Source organism: Halichoeres trimaculatus, unplaced genomic scaffold (assembly GCF_033239565.1).
Source record: "Halichoeres trimaculatus isolate MK-OKI-2021-1 unplaced genomic scaffold, fHalTri1.1 fHalTri1_scaffold_13, whole genome shotgun sequence".
NCBI lineage: Eukaryota > Metazoa > Chordata > Actinopteri > Labriformes > Labridae > Halichoeres > Halichoeres trimaculatus.
This window is the reverse complement of record NW_027437191.1, coordinates 23271890-23298761: the sequence shown is the minus strand read 5'-3', so window position 1 is coordinate 23298761 and position 26872 is coordinate 23271890. Positions and strand designations below refer to the sequence as shown.

The following is a 26872-nucleotide window of genomic DNA, read 5'->3' as shown; positions in this document are numbered from 1 at the left end:
GAGGTCACTGGGTGTGTGTGTGTGTGTTATGATCAGCGCTCAGCTTCATGTCAGTAAATACTGTTTTCTTTTCGAAGCTGGTTTCCAGAAAATAACAAATAGTAATCTTGGTTTATGAACAATGGTTATTATCCTGCTGGATTAGAGGCTGGATCAGTGGGACAAGTGGTAAAGTAAGGCAAAGTTACCCAGCATGTGTGTGTGTGAGAGAGAGTGTGTGTGTGTGTGTGTGTGTGTGTGTGTGTGTGTGTGTGTGTGTGTGTGTGTGTGTGTGTGTGTGTGTGTGTGTGTGTGTGTGTGTGTGTGTGTGTGTGTGTGTGTGTGTGTGGTGTGTGTGTGTGTGTGTGTGTGTGCAGGCTGAATCATTTTTCCTGCATGCATCAGACTCAGACTGAAAGGAAAAACATGGGAGAGAAATAAAGGAGGACAACAACCAGCAGAAAATAATCAGATGTTGGAAGCAGAAGATGACAAATGACTGGAGAAGGATGATGTTGGAAAACATAACAGAGGCTGGAAGCTAGTGTGTGAAAGGCGCACCGTCAGGAGGAAGTGGAGGAATACAGAAAAGAGGCTTAGTGGTTGGTTTACTCACTGTTTTCTCCAGGGCAACAGTAGGAGTCCGGGTCTGACTCATTGTGGTAGTACAGGTCCATGGCCTGAGGAGAAATACAGCATGATTTAATTAAAAACATTCAAACCTAAATCCAAATGATGGGGTTTGGGTAGTTAGCAAATCATTGGGACTCAATCAGTAGTTCAAAGCGTGCAAAGACAACCTCTGAATGGTTGTGCCTATTTTTAATTTGATAACTTTGACAGGTTCCAACAAAAACTGGGACAGAGAGAAGAAAACACTTTAAAAGTTGTGTAACACTCAGTAACAACTGAAGGAACATTAGTTAATGAGGTTAATGATCAACAGGTTAGTAACATGACAGACATAAAAAGGTCACTCCAGGGACGCTGAGTCACCACTGTAAGAAGAGACTACGTAAGAAAATAGTTCAACAACTTCAGTGAGAAAAAACATAAGAACTGAGGGGATTTATCATCTACAGTCCATGAAGTCATTAAAAAGTAAAAAAAAAAAAATCTGAGGAAACCTCTAAGTAAAAAGTGACAAGAATGAGAACAATACTAGATTGACGTTGTTTTCAAGCTTTCAGGCAGCACTGCAGTGAAACAGGCATGACCCTGTAGTGGGAGTCACCGCATTGGGTCTAAATAGTATCTAAAAGATCCCAAACACAGGTTACAAGTGAGCTATGCAAAGAAGAGACAGTACATAAACATGATCTGGGAACACAAATGACTCGGCTGAAACAGAGCCCATGTAAGGAGCTAAGTTGGAGTGACGGTATGGCTTAGCAGTTTAGGTCATGTGTACCGTGAGGCTAGCCCTCAAGCTGTTTCCTGCGCTATCCAATGCCTTGTCCTCTCATAATAAAGGCGTAAAAAGCCTAAAAAAACAAATTACAAAAAAATGGACTGAGATTAAATACAGAACTGTCCTGTGGTCTGACAAACCAGTTTTTTTAAATTCGCTTTGGAAATCATGGACATCCTGTTATGCCTGAAATGTTTGAAATTAATCAATCAGTGGGGTAAGAAAAATTGACTTGTCCAGTTCTTTGAATTAACCCCTTATAATCCAAGTATCACACAGGCCACCTGGACTTTCTTTGTTGTTATTGTTGTTATTTTGGTGCTAAAAGAGTCAGAGATCATGCCTGAAAAGCTCGTCTTCTCTGCTTTCAGGGACAGTTTGATTTTTTTCTCTTGCTCAAAGAGTTGCATGTGGATTCCTCTGCAGTACCATAATATCTCTGACATCTCTGTAAAGCATGTGTTTTCCTATTAAAGGAGCTGTTAAAAATTTTTCATTATTTATTAATAAAAAAATAAAAAATAAAATAAAAAAAACTTGTAAAATAGGCGCACCAGCACTCTGATGGGTTTTAAGACGTTACTTTTATTTCAAGAAATTCAGGCGTCATTTTTGTTTGTTAATATCTTGAAACAAGACATGTTTCTGGACTTTTCAGGTAAATGTGGCTCATGTTAAGTCTAAAAAGACACTATCTTATTAAAATAAGAAATAAACACTCGGTTAGATTTCATTTTATCCAATGTTGTGTGTTCTCATGACTTGGGGAACTTTCACATTTGGGTAGCTTCCCTCAATACTGCACAACGTAAGGTGTATCACAACAGCGTGACTCTGTAGTAGAAGTGTCCACATGCAAAACAGTTGATTTTGTGTGACATAAAACAAAAAATACTGCAAAAAGGGAGCCTGAGGTGTTGAGCAGATGAAATCTAACATCAGGTGAGAACGGGACAGAAACTGGTCTGCTCAGTTTACAGACTGTTGTTAAAAGACAAGGTGATGCAACACAACAGTAAACAAGCTTCCTGTCCTAACTTTTTAAAACATTTTGCTGACAGCAGATTAGAAAAATGAGCATATAATTGTCATTTAATAATACAATCTAAACTTTAACCTGTTACTATTAACTATTTTGATTCATACAGACTTTAAATGACTTGCAAATAGTTAAAATCAGTTATATTAACAGCGAACAAAGCACCCTGACTTTCTTAGAATTTGGGTTGTACTTCCAAGAGAAAAAAACATGCAAATTAAGAGTACACAGAGTACAAAATGAAATTATGCAAACTTGTCTCAGAGCAAAAGGTGTTTGTTAGTAGAGATCTCATTAAATGTTGACAATTAAAGATAAACAGATGCTAACCTGCATAAATCTTCCAGTTTAGCACCTTATATATAAGACAGATTCTTTGATTTTACTCCTGTTTGTGATACCATGGTCATAAGAACAACCTGACATGTTTAAAAACAAACCTCCGTGCTTGTGTACAACCCTCTAAATCCAGTTTGGACTTGTTTTTTTTTTTTTTTTTTTAATTCAGTTGGATAAATGATAGGTGTTCCTCTTGTAACTGCCCAGGCCTGAGGCTGAACATGGCATGAACACGTCACTGTTAGATAAATTTCTTTAGAAAGTAGGTAGGACAGCTATGGTTTGGGTTAACTTGTAGGTCAGGAGACGTTTAAAGCCCTTGGTATGTTTAAAGAAACAGGAGAGTGTCACAGCTTTTGTAATATTCATGTTAAACGGCTGAAGTGCTACACAAAAGTAAAGTCATTGCTTTGTCTGAGTGGATTATGCCACAGCGTCTGGCAACCACCGATCTAGGCCACCTTCTCCAGCTCATGAAAAGAGCGCAGTGACTATTGAAGGGGAGGGTTGGAGGTCACGTTTTTTAAAAGCACACCTCTAAATCAGCATTTCTAAGACGACTGGTTCAGACCCAGACTCGCTTTTGCCCCACTTTCACTTGGATCCCCACATGACGAGATTTAATTAGGCCGGGTTTCCGGGGTGAGCCGGCCCTAAATCACTTGAGCCCAGAGCTGAAAGTGGTGGGAAACCTCTGCTCTATATAAGTGGTGACAGAGAAGCATTGAGTTTAAAGAGGGGGTATTCTTCTTCCTATATTACAAACATGGATATAAAGAAACAATGCTGGATGCTCAGACTACATGTTCATGTGTTGAAGAAACCCCTTAATCTGACTGTTAACACCAAGCTCTGCTCCATGAAGGCCCCCTGCCTCCAAGGTCTCCATAACGGCAGGGGGCTTGAGGAGTCAAAAGTCTTAAAGAGACAGCAGCTATAATCAAGTGTGTAAGAATTTTCCAAAACACCAGCTTGGAATAAAAAGTTTTGGTTTTTTTTTGCTGTCAATCATGTGAAGCTAGGGGTACCATTGGGACAGAACAGAGCCTTAAAAAAACACAATACCCCCTCTTTAAGGTAACAGAAAGTGCAGTTCCCAATTTGCGGTGAGCACATTTTAATTATTATAGAAGCAGGTGTAACAAGCTGCAACAGTAGCACAAGGTAATGTTTAACGTCTGTTCTTTGCACCTTTATTACACTTCAACAAAACAAAACTGCCCGAAACCAGTTTGAGAAAGTTCCTGGAAGATTGCAACATCAGAAATTATTAACTTTACACGTGTATTTTGTTCAGTAATGTACAAAATATGACATTAGGAGATAGGAATTAGAAGTATTTGAAACGTATGTCAAAAAAGAACTTCAAGTCCAGAGAAAACTTTCACATCATGATTCACAGTTGAGTCATCAGAGCCCAAACCTCTCCTTGAACCTCACTCACAAAAAAGAAAAAATCATCTTTCTCTCCACTTCAACAGCCCAAACTTTCAACGTCTTTAAAGCATAAATCCAATATCAAATATTTATAAGCTGAAGCCTCAATTCACCATCACTGAGGATACGACTCCATCAATATCAGTACACAGGCAGAGGAAAGAGACAGTGGGGGGCACGTCGGGGGAAAGGGTGTGACGTAGAAGAGGGTATTATCAGCATGCAACATGTGTCTGTACATACAAAAACAGAGGACAGGATGAACATTTGAGGCTGCTGTCAGGTATTGCCGAAAAGCTTCTGAGTGAATAAACAAACTGATGAGATTGAAATGACTCACACGTAACACACACATAACACACACACATGCCTCAGCTTGTCTTGGAAAAACACCCATGGGAGAACACTGAGAGCTGTGATGAGTTTCCTGAGCTGCCGAGCAGAATAGCAAACTAGGCTAAGAGTGAATTTAACAGGAACACTTTGAAGAGAAGATGACTGTCAGCCATGTCACCGAAAAACTTGAATCTGACATGAGGACGGGGACGAGGACGTCCTGACAGCGGCAGATTTAAGAGTTGGTGTAAGAGGAAAAGTGGGACAGAGTTAAGTAGATGTTATTAAGACGTTTGAGTGACGGAGACTTTCTGCATACTCTGGAGTGTTTCTGAAGCAGTCATCACACCACTTAAAGGGCAGAGTTGTCGCTTTTAATAACCAAATGGGTCAAGACACAGCTCACACCCAAACACACTTACTAAATTTAATTTGTCTACTCGTGACATAAGGTCGTGAAACAGTCACACATCCATACCAAAGAAATCCGAAACGTCACTGACCTAGTGAACTAAATAATCAGAAACAATGTAGTCCTGCAGTGTGTGAGCTGCCATCTTCACATTATGCAATTTAAAAACACAATCTGGTTTATTGTGATGGATATGCTAAAAAAAAGTGGAAATGTCCTCATTTGCATATCTTGCCCCCAATACTGATTCAGTAATATCTGCAGATACAGAATCCTGACCCTATGCCTGGGTTTGCAGAGATAAACTTTGCAAAAAAAGGTAAGACAGTGATGCTGAAAACCTTTTTGTTTTATGTTTTGACAATATTAAATAGTAGAAATTGTAGAAATTATTCTTCTTTCAGGAAACATGACAAACATTCTGCTCAGAAAGCAGAACACTCCTTGAGGGAGTTGGACAGATGTGAAAAAAAGGATTAAAAATGAAGCCCATTGCAAGATAAAAATAAGAGAAGAATGGGTTGGAAATGACTTATTTCAAGATAATAAAAGACAGAAATTATGCCTGAATTGTTTGTCAAGAGGAAAATATCTGCTAATGAGGCAAAAAAAAAAATTGACTTTGCAGCACCCGCGCTCCCATTTTACAAGTGCTCTTTAAATTACCGTAACTCCTCAACCATTTGGGCTAGGAAGAAAACTGAAATGACACCCGAAAGAAGGAAAGAAATGCTTTCTTTATCTAGGGTATAGTTGCTATTTCTTACTTTTTTTTCCTCGTATTGCTGCTGTGACTCCTGAATTTCCACTTGGAAATAGATAAATAATTAATAGAGACAATTCTATTCTATTCTATTACAGTACTGCATAGTAAAAAGTTCCACTCATGGGAAATAGCTAATGCAAGTTTTTCTCATTTCTGCAACTCTTCAACCATTTGCAGGAGAAAAAAATTCAAAATGCTCCTGAAAGAAGTAAAGTTGAGGTTTCCAAGCATGATTTCTGACTCTTTCAAGGACAAAAAAAACAAAAAAGTTATACATTTTCCTAGTCTTAACAAGCAATTCAGGCATCATTTTGCCTTGTGTACCTTGTAAAGGGACTTTTTATTGACTTTTTTAGCAAATGCGGCTCATATTCAGTGGTGGCCCGTGACCAGAATTACTGAGGAAGCCAGAACAAAGAACAGTGGATTTGATTCAGTGGTAGTCTGAATGGAAAAAGAAAAACTGGTCTGTTTGGTTAACAGAGTGTTATTAAAACAGGTTGATGCAACACAACAGTACACAAGCTCCTGTCCTAACTTTTTAAATCATGACGCTCACAGCAAATTAAAAATGAGAATAAAGTTTTCATTGAAGGGACTGTGAGGACTTTCTAAATGATCCTGAAAGTCTTTAACGGCCGTTAGTTTGACACCTACCTCCTTGCAGAGATAACAAGTGTTTAAAACTACAAAAAAAGAAAGGGTTAGTTTTATCCCTCATGGTCTCATTTCTTTGTTTCTTTGTCTTTGTCATTAAAAAACATTAATTCTAACTTGTTTCATAACCAGCCAAAAACTCCTCACAGGGAGCTTTAAAGGCCTACTTTTGATAAACTTTCACTAAAAACATCCCCAGACTGTGAAAAATATTGTCTGATTCAATTTTGGGGGGCTCTATGGACATGAATATTTGTGTGTGATACTGACATTTAAAAAACAACTCATCTCTTCGTTTTAATTAACTTGATTGTGAAACTCAGTGGGGTAAAAAGCAAGCTGAGGCTCTTTTGATCTGCAAGATTTAATTGAGTTTGTTGGAATCAGAGCTGACAGCTTTAAAAACAGACTTTTGGAAATACTCAGTCGTCTTCCTGAGGGTATTGCAGCTGTCTCTGAGAGGTCTCTTAGGATTTCCCTGTTAAGCACACCTGAAAACCTCCTCTTACGAGCTTCATTTAACAAATGGATGTTGGTAATTTAATGGTCCGTGAGTAGATTGAGCTTGCCTGTGTGCGCTGCCGGGGCTGCCAGGTGTCCTCCAGGGTGTAGCTGATGTAGGGCCCGCTGCAGATGGAGCACTCCAGCATGACCGGACTGGCCATGAAGGGCGAGGCGTGAACCCCCCAGGACTGACACCCACCCAGGTGAACGTCTGACTCCACTCCTTTCTGCTTGGACGAAGTGTCCCCGTGATGGCGAGCCAGCATCCTCCACTTCCTGACCTGCAGGTGAGAAAACGACTGGTTTGAAAAGTCGTCACACGATCATTTGCAGCAATAAAAGTGACAAACAACTTGTTATTCTCCTAATGTCATAATGATCACCTGCAGAAAGTCACTTTCAGCCCAAAGCCGCAGTGACTGTTAGGGTTAAGATGAAATTAGGTGACACATCCAGACTCTCTAACACCTTACCAAGTCGATTTTGATCACTAATATTTATTACTACTTAAAAATTAATGCTATGAGGATCTGATATTACTTTCTATGGTGTTTTTCTTGCATTCTTTTAGCATGACTTGCAACAGGAGGAGAATACATAACATGTATCAACACACACAGATGGGGGAAGGTGTTATACAGAGATAGATAAGGTACATGTGACAGTGGAAGCTGAGGTCAAGGTGCACTTTGCTCTGGAGGAAGCTAAATTGCACAGATGGATGTGTCGGTGACCTAGAATTGCTGTTACGTAAGGTAAATGGTGTCCTTGGCACACAAAGCGAGCAGGTTCAGAGACTGCAGCCGTTTCAAATGAGTCTTATCAAGGCCTCTATCAGCCGTTGCTGCTGCTCTGCTGGCCTCTACTTCACCACGGCTTGGCAGGGCGTATGTGCGTGTGTGTGAGATAGAGATAGGAAGAGAGTGTGTACAATAGCCAAAAATTGCAACTTGGCAAAAAACATTAACTTTCCTCGTGTAAATGGTTGACCTCTTGACATCTCAGTGCTAGATGCTGCTATATGTTTAGACTGCTGGGGGGAACTGACACACAGGGCTCCTGTTTCCCTCTTTTTCTGTCAGTCTAACTTCTAGTCTTACTGTCCTGTTATAGTTACTGACCATACACCTCTCTGGGAGGGTCTGAGTTTGTCTTGTAGGTTCCTGGGGATCGGTGAAGAAGACGGCCTGCTGCTGTGCTCCTGTCCGACACCAGCTACTACAGCTTTGGATTTGGCCTGCTGGTTTCTCCTTAACTGTCGCCACAGCGCCAAACTTCAGACTCCGTCTGTTTCTCTCTCTCTCCCTTTCTGTGTGTGTGTGTGTGTGTGTGTATGTGTATCTGTGTGTGTGTCTGTGTGCGTGTGTGTGTATCCCTACCCCCCCCCCCCTCCTTTTTTCTCTCTCCCCCCCCTCTCTCTCCCACTCTCTCTCCTCTATCTGTCTCTCTCTAACCCCAACACAGTCGAGACAGATGTCTGTCTAACATGAGTCTGGTTCTGTCCGAGGTTTCTGCCCGTTAAAGGGAAGTTTTTCCTTGCCATTGTAACTTGCTAAATGCTGCAAAGTCCTGTACTCATGGTGGATTAAGATAAGATAAGACTCCTTATCTTGTCTTGATGTTGGGTTTCTGCTAATAAAATTTTATTAACATTTACGGGTCTAGACCTGTAAATGTTTTTGTAAAGTGTCTTGAAATAACATTTGTTATGATTTGGCGCTATATAAATAAAGATTGATTGATTGATTGATAGATAGACAGAATGAGCCTGAGCAGTTACTGAGAGTCCGACACAGCAGGAGACCATTCTGCTGGAATAACTGTGTGAGTGTGTCGACTATAAAAAGCAATAACAAACAAACAAACAAAGAAATATCTTGCTGTCATGCTGGTGCTGAAAAAAAAGATGATTTGATGCTTGTTTTGAAAAGACAAGTTTTGATCACCTCCTAAAAGAACGTCACCCCTGTTTCTCAAACACAGGGTAACCAAAAATTGTGGATCATACTAGAAACAGGGAAAAAGCAAACTTGGCCTCTTTCATATTATCAAAACAGCTTTCGTACTGTAGTCTGAGGTTATAGGATACATTGGGATCTAATCAATGATATATCTGGATATGCAGCACTAGTGTTTGATACATGATAACGCAAACACGGTTTAAAACTATACATAACCCTATGATACACAACAATAATTATACATTATACTCAAAACATACTTAACATTGAGAGCAAATTTCAATTTGCTACTACAGACATCAGATATGACACAACAGAAAACTGTACAATGCAAAAGGGTATGGAACGAAATGATACAGAAGGAAACAATAAAATAAGACACCATACACCAAAAGAACTAAATGGTTCAATATGACACAAAATGAAACAAAACTGTAGAATAATCAACCGTACGACTCAAAACTGTATGATAGCATACAAAATGATATGAAACTAAAATTATGATACAATATGAAAAATTGAAATGATACAACATGACTAAACGATACTACATACTACATAATATTAAAAAAATGTGATTCAAAATAATACAACACTAAACTAACTAAATGATACACAGAACTGAACAATGTGTTACAAAATTATAATAACAAATGATAAGATGAGAAATGGTATGATACAAAGCAGTACAAAAAGATACGATATTAAAAAAAAAGTATAAACAGTACAAGGTGTTATGATATGAAAAGATATGATACTACATGATACCACAGAAAATGATATGATAAGGAACAAAACAGGGTTTATGGTAAGATAAAAAATGATAAGTCAGAAAAAAAATAAAATAGTACCATAAATACAGCACTGTATGAAATGTCTAACATGAAACCAAATGATGTGGTACACAATGATGAGGTGAATAAAGCATGAAATGATAAAGCACAGAAATAAAAACTGTGATACATTATGATATTATACCGTGACATGGGATGAAATATGATACAATATAAAATGATACAAAATGATAAAACAAAACCATTTAGTACAAAATGATCCAATGTGAGGCGATTACATTATGGTACCATAACACAATGCAGTAAAACACAATACAAAATGATGTGATACAGTTAAAATGTAATGATATGATAGGGTGCGATGCAACAGTATGATACAGTGAAATCTGATACAAAATGATCTGACATAATTGTATAACATAAACTATGATATCTGATAGTATTCAGTAAGATACCATCCCAACTAAAGGGATGTACAAAGACATAAAATTGATTTTAGTAAAGTTAGTTTATTTACATGTCATATAAACACAAAAGTCTTGAGTCTGTCTTCATTTCCCCCCTTAATCTGCCTTAGAAATCTGTAAACACATATGTTATATAGAATTCATGTGTTAACATTTCAAACCGCTAATCCAAAAAGGGGAGTAAAGTACAGAGTGATGTTTAACAACAGCTCACAAACATAGCTGCCCTCATGACAACAGGTCATTAGTTTCATTTATATACAGACCAACAATCTGCTCTTTATTAGGCTGAGCTGTACATGTTTATCATACAGATTATCTGTCATTATATAACCAAGGTGCTATGAGTTCTTTAACACAGTGAGAAAATATGAGCTGAGGAAGCTAAACACCCCCCCCCCCCCCGAACACACACACACACACACACACACATCAGTACAGCTTTTCCAGACTTTCTTTCCCCTCGACCCTGTCCTCTCGCCCTTTGACCCCGTTTGTGCTGTGGTCCTTTAAGACAACATTGTGTCTGCTGTAAGTATGTTACGTAAGATTTCTGTAAGATCTGCTCTTTCACCTTATAAACTCAGGATGTAATGTAGTCCAGGAAACTCATATGAAACCAGGATGTATATATCAGATATACAGATCCATGAGCCAAGAGATAAGTCCATCAAACTCACCCTCTGTTGAAAAAAATGAGAAGACTCTAGCAGCCTTAGAGGAGCTCTGGCTCACCTTTTAAACTGGTGTTTACAGTCAAAAGCAGATCTGGGGCACTGGGAGTGTTATGGTTTTCATTTCCAGGTATGACAGATTTTTCATGTTCGAGCAAGTTTTAGTTACCAAAGCCAAACTTTCAGTTTTGCTTGCCAAAAGCAGAAAATTGGCAGCTGCAAAGCCAAGCATGCCCTGTTGAATACTAAATTCTCTGCGGAATAACATCTTTGAATTGGCACACATAGCTTGTGGGATATGTTGCCTTTTCTACGCTGCGGCTCTGGATATTTCCAGGTTACATCAGGATCCAAGAGTCCTGGCTGTAACCTTCAGAGACTGATTCATGTTCCACTGTTACTGCAAGACACTTGACTGGGCTGACTTTGACAGTGCCGTCCAACTTATAGTAACAACGCCTTTGTAGACTGGGTTTGTATATTGCTTACAAAAGTTATGTTCAAAGTGATCTTCGCAAAATCTTCACAAGATCTATGTCAGAGTCACTGAAAAGGATCTCTGAATTGCTTTGAAACACTTTTGGGGCCTCAAACACTAAGGTCTGATTCTGACAGACCTCCAGAAGACTGGCCATTCAGAGGGAAGGGGGTTTGTGGAGAAGGGAACCTTAAAGAGACAGCAACCAAAGGCTGAACTACGGGTTTTCTTAAAAAGCAGTGGAAGAAATATAGGGATTTTTTTTAAAACTGTAAATAATGTAAAGGTTTTGCAGGGTATCATAGGAATAAAATAATGACTAAAAGCACAATATCCCCCTTTAAAGGGCTAGATCAGGTTTTCCTTTGAAGTGGGGTTGATTTACTTGTCAAGTTTCTTGAAATAAATATAATGTCTTAAAATAAGAAATTAAACAACTAATTTTTTTTTTGTTTTTTGCTCAGGCTTTATTTTTGTCTTTTAATATCATTAAACAAGACATTTTTCCAGACTTTCTGCGTGGTTTTGGCCAAAATCAAGTCTAAAATGGGATTTTCTGTAAAGATCAACGGAAACCCTTGCTCAGATTTAGGAAAGGTTTTCTAAAACATCAGTTTGAGGGAAAAAAGTGGATTTTTTTTCTAAAACTAATACTAAAATGGACAAAAACAGAAAGAAACCGACAAAAATAACTCCTAAATACATATTTCAGCTGATTGGTAGAAAGTTGAACCTTGCTTAGTCATCTCTGGGGTCTTTTAGCAACAAAGAAATGGAAAAAAGATCAAATATGTTTTCATGGTTTTATCAAATTTAACCCATATGTGCTTTTGATTCAAGCAATAATGGAGAAAATATACAACAGTTGGTGGTTTTTGAAGGCATTTCACAATATCCACTTTTGAACCAGTGAGAAAAATAAAACATTTTTAGCTGTTAATCAAATCATGTTAAAGGGTTGGGCCTGAAACACCAAGGGGTTCCCATGACAGGCCTCCAGAGGGCTCAACATCAGAGGGGAGGGGGTTTTTGGAGCGGGGAGTCTTAGAGAGACAAGTGTTTCAGATAAGAGGCAGAAACAAGACTTTTCTAAAACACCAGAGAGAAGAGTAGTGATATTTTTGGGGCTGTAAATCATGTGAAGATACTACAGAGACGTCAGAAGGACAAGATAAAGACTAAAAATTGCATATTACTGCCTCTTTAAATGAAAACAACTTGGATCTTGTTCTGAATATCCAGGGATCCAGGTGTCATGCCCCACATCTGCCCAAGCAGGAAATTACACAAGATGAGGCGAGATTTATCATGACGTAAGAGACGATTGTGATGCACAACAAAGGTATGAAGGAAGAATATCTCTGAAAGCCAAAAGTTATCCTGAAAGAATGAGAAACTATGATGTTCTTACATGAGCTGTCAGAGATAAGGCGAGTTTTTTAACACTGAGGTCATTGCTCTTTCTTCTGCATTGCTTTTCCTGTCTACCTTCCTGTTCTTGGATTGTAAACACGCCACTTAGAGTAACAAAGGGAGGAGGCAAGGTCGAGTACACACTGACTCAGGTAATCCAAATACATTAAATAGCAACTAGGGCGTTTCTCATGAGGTGAAGCTTCATATATTCACCTGGCAATAACAGAAACAACATAAGAAAAGTAACAACATGATACCAGAAAGAGCAAAGAGCAAGTTTTGAATTCTAAGATTGGGTTATTGATGCTGAGCTGCTATGTTTGCTGCTATTTTCATCCTCTTCGGTCATCCTTTAGGGTCTCTAAACCTAAGTAACACCAGGGTCTAAGAATCTGGATGTTGTGGCACAATATTAATGTTAACATTCATCCACTGTGTCGTAAAACTGTCTTAGGTCAAACCAGCAGACCTGAGGTTTTTATGCAACAAACTGCAGACAGTCACAAAGCACATGTTGTCCATGTGGAATCAGATCAGGTCCACTATAATCCCTCCAAAAACCTCACTGCACTACACAAAGCAGCTTCAACAGAGCTGAGTTAGTGAACAGAGGAGGGGAAAAGAAGCTCCAGTGCTTAGTCAGGGTGCTGCTGAGCCACTGTGGCGTTAGCTCGGGAACATCAAGATGGAAGAAGGGATTAGCGAGGTTCTCAGGGTAGATTAGAACAACAATAATTCCCAAAGTCCCTCACAAAGAGATGGGGGGGCAGAGGATGCTCCTTTTATTCCTGGTGGCCCAAGGTCAGCGAGGGCGAACTCAGTGGTTGCCTTTTCTTTAAATAAAATGCAAATAAGGTGATCTAGGATGCACTTTTCATGAATTTAATGTAAGAAAATGCTCTCTGGATGCCTCCTAATAGGATTAAATGAAGGAAAACATCATTTGGAATGAGAAAAAAAACTCTACAGTGCGTTCTTTTAATCATACATAACGACATTTCCAGCACAATATTAACCTGAATGCAGGGAATAAAGTGTTGGATGCTTCATACTCAAAAAAGATTGGGGCAACATTAAGGGTTCCTATAGGTAATAATCTGCACTGAGCTACAAATACCTCGCAGGTGAAAGTGGTACAGCTCCTGGGAATTATCACACCACCCACATGTCATATGGCACAGTGCTTCTGTCCCCCAACATACCCAGCATCTACCACAAACACACAGTTAGCATAAACAAATAATAGGGTAATTAGTTTGTAGGGCTAACATTGTCACAAGTAGAACTGTGAACTTACGTTTTATATGACTGGAAAGCTGTAGTTGACCCAGTCCAGAGTGTAACCCACCTCTTGCCCTAAAACAGCTGAGATAGGCTCCAGCTACTGGGCCCAGAACAGGATAAGTGGTAGACGATGAATGAATAAATGAATAACAGGAGAGTGCTGAGTTTTCCATAGGGAAATGTGTGATGTCTTTTTTGCAGGCTTTGCAGCAGACTTGCTCCAAGTTTGACTCATAGTTTATAATTAACGTTTTTCCAGCCAATGTTCACTGTCTCGACAGCCTCTTGATCATAGACTGTAAAAAAAAAATGGACGTCCGCTTGCTCGGCTCGAAGTGAGGTCGCCACAAAAACTGCTCCCCCTGGTGGCTGGCTGCAGTATAGGTTAAAAAATCTGGCTATCCAGCCATTCCAGATGGGCTGTGGTCAAACTTTAAAAAATTATTACACTGTCTTGTGTCCAAGTCCTCTTTTTCTGAAAAGTTTTGTTTTCATTAGTTATTCGAGGTTAAAAACTAGGCTTTACGTAACGTTTAACAATGATTGACAGCTGCCGTTCTCGTGTATTTTTTTCGGGGATTGTAAAATATGTCGGGAGGTAGAGTCAGGAAGTGATTAGACTCTCTAAAGAAAAAAAAATATATATATTTTTGTCACCCAGCTCCACTCAGATTCTCCCAGAGTCCCTCATCGTCTCTACTGCACAGACTCTGGCTCCATACTGCTACAATGGTGGTGCCTGAGACGGCGGTATTTTGGCTTCAAAACAATGATAAATGGTGGAGCCAAACTGTCCACTCTATATACAGTCTATGCTCTTGATATGTTGGTCTACCCACTGTCCTCCTGGGAGGGATGTCACGTCACACATGACAACAGACCAGCACATATCATGAGTGAGTCCAACGAGGAGAGCTTTTTTTCACAGCTGACTATTCAATTTATCTCAATTTAATCGATCCGTTGACTTTCAGTTGTGAAATAAATATAATTACAATTTTAAGCATTTACAAGCACTAAGATTCAAAATTCAGGCATTTTTTTCCCAAATTTTGAAACACAACTTTAAAATGAAGGCCTTTTCAAGGATTTCAAGCATCTGTTCAAACCCTAAATATTGTGTCCTGCAATCCAGGCACAATAATAAAGCTCCATAGGATAACTTAAACCTTACGTTGATACATGAATGGCAATATTAGATGGTTTGACATTTGCTTCATTAATTCAAAGAGCATAACAACCTGCTCATTAAACATTACCCCTGACCATTAACCATGAAACCTTTCAAAATAAAAGCACACCGCTCCCTCATAGCGACTCCACCCTATAGCATGCAGTCATGCATACTTATCTCTCTCTGAATTCCTCTGTGATGTGTATCAAACCAGACACACATTACAAAAGACATAAGTCTCAACATCACAAACAACCCGCCTGCCTGTCTGCTCCCTCTCCAGCTTTCCCTGCAGCTTGTTATAGCCCGGATTATCTGAAACACTACAAAGACAATCCACTGATACCTCTGTATCACAACAAATCCAGGAGGCTGCAGCCAAGGTATAAAGCACCTTCTCTCTGCTTCCTTATTCCCCTTTTTTGGCACTAAAGCACTTCATAATTCTGCACTAGCAGTAGAAACAAATGCAGCGAGACATTTTGGGGTATGTGTGTACATCTACTGTAAGCAAAGAGGAGTGCTCATGCAGGAAAAGCAATTCCAAGTTTATTACTCTAACCGCATTCTTCCACTGCCAGAGAACTTGGCTTTGGAACAAAAGAATAGCAGAGGATTAGCAGTTTTCCATTGCTTAGCGTATGCTAAACAGTGGCGACTCAGATCTGCTTTCCAAAACCCTTGGAGAGTTCCCTTATTTAAATGTTTTATCAGAGGAGGGGAAATATGAGTCTGCAGAGCAAGGAGGATGATACATAAAGCATCACGGTCATTACACATGTAAGGATGTTTTCTAAAGAGAAGAAAACTCATGGCAGAGTGAGGTTTAAAAAAAACAAATCAGATGATGTTATCTGTGAAAACAAGGCAGAAAATAGGAACTGGAGGTCAGCCAAACTGAGACACCAGTGCTAACCTGGCAGCTCACTGGTTTCTCCACTAAGCACAAAATCTGATCCAGTCAGGGGAATCTGACTTCTGGAAGTCATGTGACCATCAAAGGCCTTAAAAGAAAAGACTAGAAAGTTTGGAGTCAGCCAACCTTATCAAAAAGAGACTAGGTTGCACCAAGGGAAATCTCATATTTAGGAAAATATAAGTTGCTGTCCAGAGGTTTAGTGTTTTTCTCCATATCCTAATTTCCACAGGCACCTGAAATTGCCCCTGCATGACGAGCTGACACCCCGGAGAGGGAGGTTTTGTCTTCCTTTGTGTAACTCATGTGTCAGATATAATTGGATCTTGAGGGCAGTTCTTCTTAATTCCTTCATATGCTCGATTCAACCACAGAAAAAAAGACCTGACAGTAAATCAATGTGTGGGAAAAGCAGCTGAGGCCTGAGCAAGTTTTATTTTTTTTTTCAAAGCTTTTGGCAAAAGAGAAGAGAGCAACACCAAATTCTGTGCCCACAATCACTACAAGGGCTGCAGCTATGGGAAACTTTGTATTTGAGTGTTCTACTAAAATTCAATCAAGTAATCGGATAAAACATATTATTGTTCAGTTAAAGAGCAATTATCACCTCCGCCAAGGAGGTTATGTTTGTAGGAGAGTTTGTCTGTTTGTTCGTTTGTCTGTGAACAACATAACTCAAAAAGTAATAAACGGATTTTGATGAAATTTTCAGGAAATGTTCAAAATGGGATACGGAAGAAGTGATTAAATTTTGGAGGTGATCGGATCACCGTCTGGATCCTGGACTTTTTAAAAAGATTCCTTATCATTGTGGGATAGGGACGTTTTCACTATATGTGTATATAACTCCATGATAAATGGTCGGATCATCAAGGTCACCATAATTTCTGACGGATGTAAAAGTACGATCCAGATCCTGGCAATATTCTGGATACTATGATCCGAGATATGAAATATGCACTGGGTCATCATAATTTACAACACTGTCAGGTAACAAATTATCCTACAAACCTGCAACTAACATCAAATTGTAGCAAACAGTCTGCTGAAAGGGAGTATAACATTAAAGTAGGACTAAAGTGTTGCGTGACAATCACAATATGCTTGGCAGAGGTCTACACTCTCTGAGTGCTTTGCTAGTTTTTAAAAAGAGAATTTGTTCGTAACAAGTAAAAAAACTGCGACTTCAGTTGATATGTTCGCTTTAAAGTTCGCTGAGCTAATAAGACATATTTTTGGTCAGATTTTGAGTCTTTGGAGTGTCTGTCTTAGGGTCTCTTGCCCTAAGACAGACACTGCAAACCCTACCCTGAACAGGACAAGCAATATAGAAAACTGATGGATCTTGTGGACACTGTAAATGTGTTGAGAACTTCAAATGAATTTTCTTTGGTTGATGCTTGTGGGGTTTTTTTTTGTTCTTTTTCTATGTTAGATACATTCTGTTTTCCTTGGCAAAAAGGACTCCACCAGTCAAGTCATGTGTGGACATGTTTTGGCCTCCAATTACGACACTAAAGCATTATGTTGGCACTTGTTACAAAAATGTTCTGGCTTTGTCCCAATGAGAGCAGAGGGAGTAACATGGTCCACATTTATATAAAGTCAATGTTTTAACCAAACCAGCTCTGACTCAAGATTTCCATCCACTCCACAGTTTAAACTGCTGTGTGGGTGATCTCTTAGCGTTAGTGTTCCAAAAACGTCAGCTTGGTCACGGGTGAACTTGTGTAACCTCTGAATATGGTACTAAAGTCATTAACCATTAGCTCAATTAAGAGGCGTCTGCTTCTGAGAATGGACGACTTGACATGTCACAGATAAGACGACGTCAAGGGATAAAGTCCACAGTCCAAAGTCAGGCTGCCACTGAGAAAACATCTTAAAAGTGAGAAAACAACATCGCAAAAAGCCAATATTTCATTTCTAAGAACACACTGAACCCTGGTTGTCATCAAATGCAGCCGCTGAGTTTGTTTGTCCTCGTGAATCACAGGATCTCTGAGCTCGCCGACCCTCGTTACATCATCCACTAAATCGGACAGCATTAGCATTCGTACAAAAGAGTTCAGCCAGAAGGAGAAGAAGAGAGGATCTGTCTCAGGTCGTCACCCTCTGTTTTGTCTGAGCGGATAAAGAAACACTGAAAACATGACTCAAAATGTGTGTCGTCATATGAGGCAGAAGTCTTTTAATGACGCGTTCAAAGGTACAAAGTCACATTACCTCACTGAGGAATGAGGTAAGCTTCTTTCACTGCATGAAAACAAATGACTGGAGATTTTTCAGCAGTTTTTCATCCTCTACTTTGTGCCGCCACTTACAGCTGAGATCTAATCAATAGTCACCAAGATTTCCCCGGCTGCATGGGGGATGATAAAAATCTCTGTTCTTCCAGTACATGCTTGGTTTCTCACATCTCCCCCTTTCACCCTCCTTCCTTCCTTCCCTCCTCTCTCATCCCTTCTCTCCTCGCCTCTCTCCTCTCTCTTTTCATGCTGCATGAATGAATTTTGGACAGTTAACCCAAGTGGGACAAGAAAAGATCAGACAATTTAGGGTGAAGTTACCAGAAATGGGCACAGAGTTTCATGTGGGTAGAAAAACAATATGAGACTCTGTCTTGGGAAGGTCAAAGGTCAAATGAGAAGTGTTGGTTTTCTTGAAGAGGGTGTAAAAGTCAAATTTTGGGATGTATTTTTTCCCTTTTCTGTTGTCACTTAAGGTTAAGTTTCCTATATCTCCTCATACAGGAAAAGCCTCATTTGTTGAATTTTAAAGAGGGGGTATTCTGCTTTCTCATGCTGTAAACATGGAATTAAAGTCACATGCTGGATGTTCAGACTAAACAAACCTCAAACTATAAGGTCTGCCCAAAGCTCCTGCTTTTGACAAGACCTCCAAAGGGGAAGCCAATCAGAACGAGGGGGCAAGTATTAACACTTAAATTTGGTATTTATTAGGTTGTGAAAAAAGAAACATTATTTTGAGAATACTTTCAAAAATAGCTTTCATTTGTATTTCCCCCTGACAAAGAATTATAAGTTTCACTGTTGGAAGACAGGGAGCACCAAAATCAACACAAGCTGACATCTCTGCACGGGAGCTTTAACAAAAGCTCAGACAGCTGTTTCTCATTGAAGAGTGTGAACTGCTTTCGGAGAAAATGCAGGAGGAGGCTCCCGTATTATGGTTTAAGGAGTAATATGTGGGCTGCAACACCACGTCTTTGCTTTCAGCGTCGTATTTCACATCTACATGTTCAAAAGTTGAAAGCTTGAGTTTGGAGTCACTGAGTGTGTGAAACAACAGAGATAACATTCAGGAGAACCAGTTGTCAGCAGAAGTTAATGTTCATTTCATTTCTGATGAAGTCTTCATCACCGACCGCACCGCTTGATGTTTGAGATTAGTGGAAAGGCTGCGCTTGCATTATCTCTGTGTGTGAGTGTGTGTGGGTAACAGTGTGTTAGTGAGCATAGGGACAGTACAGGACGTCCTTATCAGGAGGATTTATATGCTTTTGATTTCTGCTCATGCTCAGACGGAGGAGCAGGAGCTGTGACCTCATCCTCCATCTTCTAATAAAACTGTCCGCTCAGCTCTTCCTTCCTCCCTTCCTCCTCCTCTCTCTCCTTATAGATCACGTCTGTTTACCCTCTTTGCCTTTTAGTTCCAACAAATCTGCTCTTCTTCCTCCTCTGCAGACATTTACATCAACCCTGTGTCCAATTCTTGACTCTCATTCCAGAGTTTCCTCCCACTTACAGTAAACCTCTGCCCCTCTTCACCCTGTTTTCATGCAGACAAACGCAGGAGTCAGAAAATCTGCTGCACTGATTTCATTATATAATAACAGCAGAGTCATAAAGTTAGCTATATTTAGCTCAAAGGTCTGAGAACGCTGTGCAAAGGGTCACGGCTTGGCTAAGCTACCTGCATTTAAATGAAATGATAATTAGAATAAAGTGCTGGGATGGGTTTTTAATAAGAAGAGAGAAGCTTTGGAGACTTTTTTTATTTGCCTCTAAACTTTAAAGAGGTGGTATTCTGCTTTCCCATCTCCTGCGGGCCTCTATACATGTGTGTCAGTGTCTGTGTCTGCCTCAACCCCCTCCTCTGCCTGTATGTTGATGTTTTGGTTGTATTGGGACGTTTCTGGGTGGAGAGTAGGCATGGTTACCTCAGCCACTCACAGAGCGCCCAGTGCACAAGTGACTTTGCGTGTTGATGACATATGGATGAAACTATCCTGAGCAGCTATGATAGTGGACGTAGCACAGAGGAAGAAAAACAACAAAAGTGAAATGAAACTCCACATGGACAAAGCTTTTTCCTAAAGCTTGGCTCAACTTTCACTAATTTTTGTGCACTTTGAGAGCAGCACAGGACGAAGAGCAATGCAAGTTGGCTTTCTGTGAACCAGGTATGTGTCAAATACCTGTGGTTAGCTTGTGCTAACAGCTCAAGTCAGGTGAACAGCTCTTGAGTCTCTTCCCTGTAGAAACTCAATGCTAAAGGTGGTTGCTGGGCTAGCGAGCGTGTTCACGTAGTTAAGGTCAGAGGCAGTGGGTGTGTGCTGCCACTGGCACTGAGCCAAGGAGGAGGAGCCTAGTTTGAATGTTGTTTTTACTGACAAGTAACCAAAATTACTTCAGACCCGACTTTTAACATTAATACAAAGTACAACGCTGGATGTTCAGACTGAGCAAGTGCAGATTTTCAAACCTCCACATATTCACGTTGTAGAAATCTGCTCCAAAGTATCTGTCCTGAAAATAAAAAACACCCCACAAGATCTTGACAAGACTTTCAGGAATGATGACATCACTCCATAAGGATCTCCTTGCTGCTTTGCAACACTTTGGAAGGTTCACAAACACCAAGTTTTAACCTGACAGACCGCCAAAAGGGATGGTTAATCAGAGGAGGGGGGTTTGTGGAGCAGGGAGTCTTAAAGAGACAGCAACTAAAACAAAGGCTGAAATAAGGGTTTTCTAAAACACCAGTGAGAGAAAATTCGTCATTCTTTTGAGCTGTTAATCATGTAATGCTCCTACAGGGGCTCAGAGGGAAAGAATAAAGACTAAAAATAACACAAAAACCTCTCTTTACAGGGCTATTTCAGGTTTTTCTGTAGAGTGGGGTGAATTACTTGTGTAGTTTCTTGAAATAAAAATAATGTCCATATACAAGAAACTAAACAACAAAAGTTTTTTTTCCTACCTCACTGGTGAGTTTTTTACTCCTTACAATCAGTGCAGGCTTCATTTTCGTCTTAATATCTTGAATAAGAAGTTTTTCTATACTCTTCAATTGACTGTGCCACATAGTCAGTCTAATAAGTTTTTTTTATTTTAAATAATAATAATAATATTACAACGTAAACCCTTGCTTAGATTTGTGAAGGGTTTTCCTAAACACCTGTTAGAGAAAAATGAGGATTATTTTTGTCCCCTTAGATTATGAAAAACAGACAAAAACTAACAACAATAATCCTAAAATAGATACTTAAGCTGATCAGTGGGAAACTGATCCTGGCTTATTAATCTCTGGGGTTTTGTAGCAACAAAAAATGTGGAAAACAGGTCAAATATTTTTTGTTTTTAAATTTAACTCATACGTCTTTTTAAATCAAACAATAGTGGAGGAAATACGCAGTAGTTTGTGGTTTTCAAAAGCAATCCACAGTCTCCACTATTGAGATTGTGAAAAACTAGTTTTCTGTTTTGTTTTGTTCATTTTTTTTTTTTTAGCTCTAAATCATGTGATGCTACTTTGAGTAAACAGTATGAACATTAAAATAACAATACCCTCACTTTAAATTCAGTTCTGGACCAAAAATCCTGAGCCCACAGTGACACTGCAACGCCACAGCGAGCAGGCCTCTGAGACTCACAGTCCACGACTCTCTCGACTCTCTCGACTCTCTCGACTGTCACAGTCATATTCCTCCAGACTTACATCATCAGAATAAGGAGCATCATGGAATCAGGCCCTGACAAACGTCCCTGAAGCTTCTCATCTGTCTCATTCATCATGTAAGAGTAAGCCGACACTGTCTGTCAACGTCTGCCGTCGTACTCATCTCCTCCTCCTCTCCTCCTGGTGTGACAGCAGCCGCACGGCGTCATCACCCCGGCGCTCTCCAGCAGCAGTGGGAGACGTTTGTCAGGCTGCCAGAGATATGGTTCGCTTTGATGGGCTGACAAATTTCATCGTGAAGTTTGAATCATTGGAGTCAGGGCTGTGGGTGAGCACGGAGCGGAGCAGAGCGAAGGAGAAGGGGGGTAGGGCGGGTAAGCTTTTGGCAGATGAAGTTTGGGGGTTGTTACTCTTCGAGTGTTTGGACAGAGTGTGCTGAGGTTGGTACAGTGTGTAGGGAACAGAGCAGAACATGACGTCTGGGTGAGAATTGGTCAAACACATGAAAAGTATGTGTCAGAATCAGCGTCTCACTGTTAATCATTTATCCTGTGTTTGATTACACATCACATATGAGACAAGCAGCTGTTCGTTCACTCAGGTCCTACTGTGAGGTTTACAAGCTTTGCTGCTCATGTCTACCTAGAACTGCAAAATATGACCGTCGGTAGCTTCCAACTGAACTTCATCTATCAACAACTGTAATTTGAAACAGTATTTGCGATGAGGCCCGTGGTTCGTTTGAATGTTTGCAAAATGACGCACAGAGACGCTGTTTGCTCCTTAGAGCAGTTTGAGGCTTAGCAACCATAGACTGTATAAAACATGGACGTAGCCTATGCAACGTCACCCATCTGTTCCTGACATGTGAAATGAAGCCAATCCGCAGATGAAGGCAGTGAGTTTCCTTGGGCACCCATCAGTCAAGTGACTTGAGCTTTGCTCTGATTGGACAATCAAATGATCCTAATAACTTCCAAACCCCCAAGTCAGAAAAAAGTCCACTCACCATACAGTGTGTGCTGATAGTGAAATCAGCGTCTTAGACCCAAGCGTTTTTTTGAACCTGGCTGTAAATATACTTTTCAATGCCGTAAAAGTCAGTTTGTATGGCATTAGTGTACGTGACTTCCTGTCTTTCTGCAGCCAGCCTCAAGCCGGTTCTTGATGAAAAGAAACATTTAAAACTTCTACATAGGCTTCATTTTTACTAACCGGATGTTGCCCCTTAGGAGCAACAAAAACGATGAAAAGGTTCTGGGTAATAACATCAAATAAACCAGATGTGTCCTTGGTAAAATTTTTGAAAGAGCACAGAGCAGGGTTTTTTTTTTTTCAAGGATGGAATGGCAGAGGGGGTGCTGTCCAGCTCCAGTTTCACTCTGTCATATCCCAAAGCATGCCCAAACCTGGCCCAGAACCTGGCCCTGCACCACTCTGCTCACATGCTCTGGCTGCGACTCATCAGTTTACAAAAAGAAGCTCAACAGGTCAGGAAGTTGTGCACATAAACCACAGAATAAAATCTTTTCAAAATAAAAAACACCCTGTCAAAACCATAGACTGTAAAAAAAAAAAAAAAATGGATGTCACCACAAAGTGGTTGTTTGTTTTTGTGTAAATTTTAAAACATTTAGTGAATTCAACATGCTTGACTCCCACAAGATTCTGCAGGGTTTTTTTTCCCACTATCATCTCCTTTTTTGAAGTCTCACTGAGTCTTATTTACACACTGCAGTGAGCGTTTTGTCTCTTATTGTTTTATCTTATTTTCACGTTTGATGTTCAGGGAATAAAAAATGTGTCTTTGGGTCAGTGTTACCCTCACACACACACACACACACACACACACACACACACGCACACACACAAATATACACACAGAGAGCAGAGAAATGACTCACCACAACCCCCCTCCTCATCTTTAACCCCCCTATTCCCTGCTCGCTGCAACATCAATTAATTCTCCTTACACTTACACACACACACACACACACACAAACACACCTACACACACACACACACACACACACACACACACAGAGCGTTTGTCTCCAGTGAGACATTAGTGACAGATCTATTGGTTGTGAGGGCAGGAGGTGGAATTGATGGAGAGACGGAGTGAGACAGGACGACCCTGGAGGGGCAGAGGAACGTATAAAACACGGTGGAACGAAAGCTGCAGCAACCAGCAGGGCGATGCACGACAACAACACACTCCTGTTTTAATGTCCCACACACACACTATGGCTCGGCTTTGTCTTGCTGGGACAGTGATGACTCATTCTCGCCTGTCACCCATGGGACTTGAGAAACACACACACACACAGGGGAGGAACCAATAGATGGAGTGCTGGTTGATCGGAGTGGGACAGCTACGATTGCATAACCAAGGACGAGCTGGACACCTGCTGAGCGGCGTTTGTTGACAGATTTTATCCTCACACCTCCTGTTTTCATGTTTTTATTTGTTTTCTTTAATATTTAATCCAATCCTCATGTGCTCCAAATTTTTTGCTCTAATTTGGGACACATCCGCCCCTGGTGAGTTGAAAACAACAACAACTGGCCCTTTGAAAGTAAAAACGCCCGGCCTTCAGTTGCCTCAGTGTTTGTGTTACGTAACAACACTCGTGGTTGAGCTTAAACGCAGAAAAACAAAACAATGACTAAAGCTCTGTTAGTGCCTGATTTGCCTTTTTTTTCTTACAGAGAAAAATGCAAAATGAGTTAAAGTTGCACCTTTAGGCCAAAGAGGGGGATTTGTGGTAAGAGAAAGGGGGGAAATAGGTCAAAAGTGTCCTCTTTGAATCCACATTTACCCTCTGAGAGCCTCAACAAAACCTGTGCCCAGGCTCTGTCTGTTCTTAACTTATTGTTTTTTTCTTGCTGTTGTAAATTTTTGCTTGCTCTGCTCCGGGGACACACGCCAGAACAGTTTGTCTCCTGCCCCGCTGAACTTTGTTACGGAGAGTTCTTTGTAGTTGTTTTTCTAAAGGAAGCTTACGCTGCATTAAATCCTCAATCCTGAATGCAAACTGAACATTTTAATTAGTGCACACGCTTTGGTTGTCGGGAGTGTGGGCGTCTGGTGGGTGTGTCTGGAATCTGGTTGGGCCAACACAGCAACAACAATCAGCCAACTTACACAGCAAAAACTGAAATCCAAGTTAACGTATATGTCTTATCTTCGTTTCATTTCAGAATCTTAAAACAAAAAATGACATTTAAAAAAAAATTCAAAATAAGACTTAAACACTTGTTTAAATTTTTTGTGGTACCCCTCCTTCTGAACCTTCTGTTATCAAAGATGCTGATTCCTGAGATAGTTGTGAGGTACAAATATCTGGGTGTGGTCCTCGATAGTTAACTGGTTCGTTCATTTGTTAGATCCTGCATCGATGACTACAAGGCCCTCCTCTCTGGACTCCCAACCAAACTCATCAACAGTCTGGGAATCATCTAGAACTCCGTGGCCCAGGTCACCTCCCTGTACAAGGCTGCATCCATAAAAAATCTTCTCCCCACCTATAAAGCCCCATTTTTACAAAGTGATTCAGTATGGATCTGTACAGCCTGATCTTGTTTGCGTTTCCACAGCCAACTATGACCTTCTTAGTTGGGGACATGTAAGCTGGATGCTTGTCACGTCACGTCAGCTATGTAATAGCTTGACAGCATGGCAGCACAACACAGTGAACCCTGCTAATAAATCAAACAAAGATGAAAAACACCACACAGTAAACAAAGATGCAATTCATCTTCTTTGTGTGTGTGGCTCGTTGTTATCTTCATTGAAAGAAACAATCACAAAGTCCACTGGAGATCTAAACATGGCAGGGTCCTATGTTGTTCTTTATCACCCCTGTCGCACAGGAAGTGATGATTCTTTTCACCAATCAATGGATTGCAGTGTTTCTAGCTCCACCTTATGGGAATGGATCAGTATGTCGGGCACCCAAACAGAGGGGTACCAAAAGTTGGATGGTAAGGGTCGGTAATCTGGGGATCTGTTCTAGTTTTAGACAAAGGAAACTCCGCAAAATTTGAGCTGTACCAAGACGAATTGAACTGAACTGAACTGCTGTCCTGTGCAAGATAGTCTTGTCCCATCAACCCTTGCATGTGCCAAACTTGTCAAGATTCCAAGTAGTTTACCTAAGTCTGGAGTGTTTATTGTTATACCCTTTGTCTTTCAGCCTTGCTGTGATTTTAAGTAATCTAGTTTATCCAGTTTTGCTAAAAGAGAGCTGTGATTTTTCATTTTTGTCATACTTTTGCAAACTCCTATATTGAAGAGCCTTTTATTTAAAAAAAATCATGCATCCAAGTCTTCCCTGACAGTCTCCTTGTCACTCCACTCCTCGCCTATAAAGCTGTCCACAACCTAGGCCCCACTTACCTCCTTTATGAATACACACACTCCCACACCCTCTGCTCAACCTCTGCTGTACAACTAACCATCTCCACATTACACCTCAGTGCCATGGGTTTCCCGAGCTGTCAGCTGATCGGCACCCAGACTCTGGAACTCCCTCCCCCCACACGTAAGAATTTAGCCTTGGCTTTGGTGCAAGTGGCCTTTTTAGTAAACAGTGCCAATAAAAAAGAGCTGCAGTTCCTCCAGTGTCCACTTGAGGCAGAACCAACATATTTCTACAGTATCACAGAAGGAACAAACCAGAAGCAAACTTGTTTTATGTTAAGCAGGAAACCATGCACAACACAGCTACTGGAAGACGGAGAAGAAGGTGTGCTCTGCCTGCAACTGACTTGGCCTTCCACAAAGGCACATGGAAAGGCAGGGAGACCTCCAAATTTAACTTTGTGCAAACAAATACTCTATTCTTTTCATGGTATGGTCCTGACTGAAATACAACTCTACTTAAGAAAATGTGAAATA

The 26872-nt window shown here is 40.3% G+C and overlaps 1 protein-coding gene across 3 annotated transcripts in view; it reads right to left on the bottom strand.

Moving 5' to 3' along the window:
- Nucleotides 1-26872, bottom strand: part of sgk1 (serum/glucocorticoid regulated kinase 1) — a 93575-nt gene that overhangs the window by 14924 nt on the left and 51779 nt on the right. For all 3 annotated transcript variants that reach the window (XM_074684761.1, XM_074684762.1, XM_074684760.1), the window contains 2 exons: nucleotides 6946-7161; nucleotides 596-659 (listed from right to left, as the gene is read on the bottom strand). In XM_074684761.1, coding sequence (XP_074540862.1) covers nucleotides 596-659; nucleotides 6946-7161 — 280 coding nt within the window. The remainder of the gene's footprint in view (nucleotides 1-595; nucleotides 660-6945; nucleotides 7162-26872) is intronic.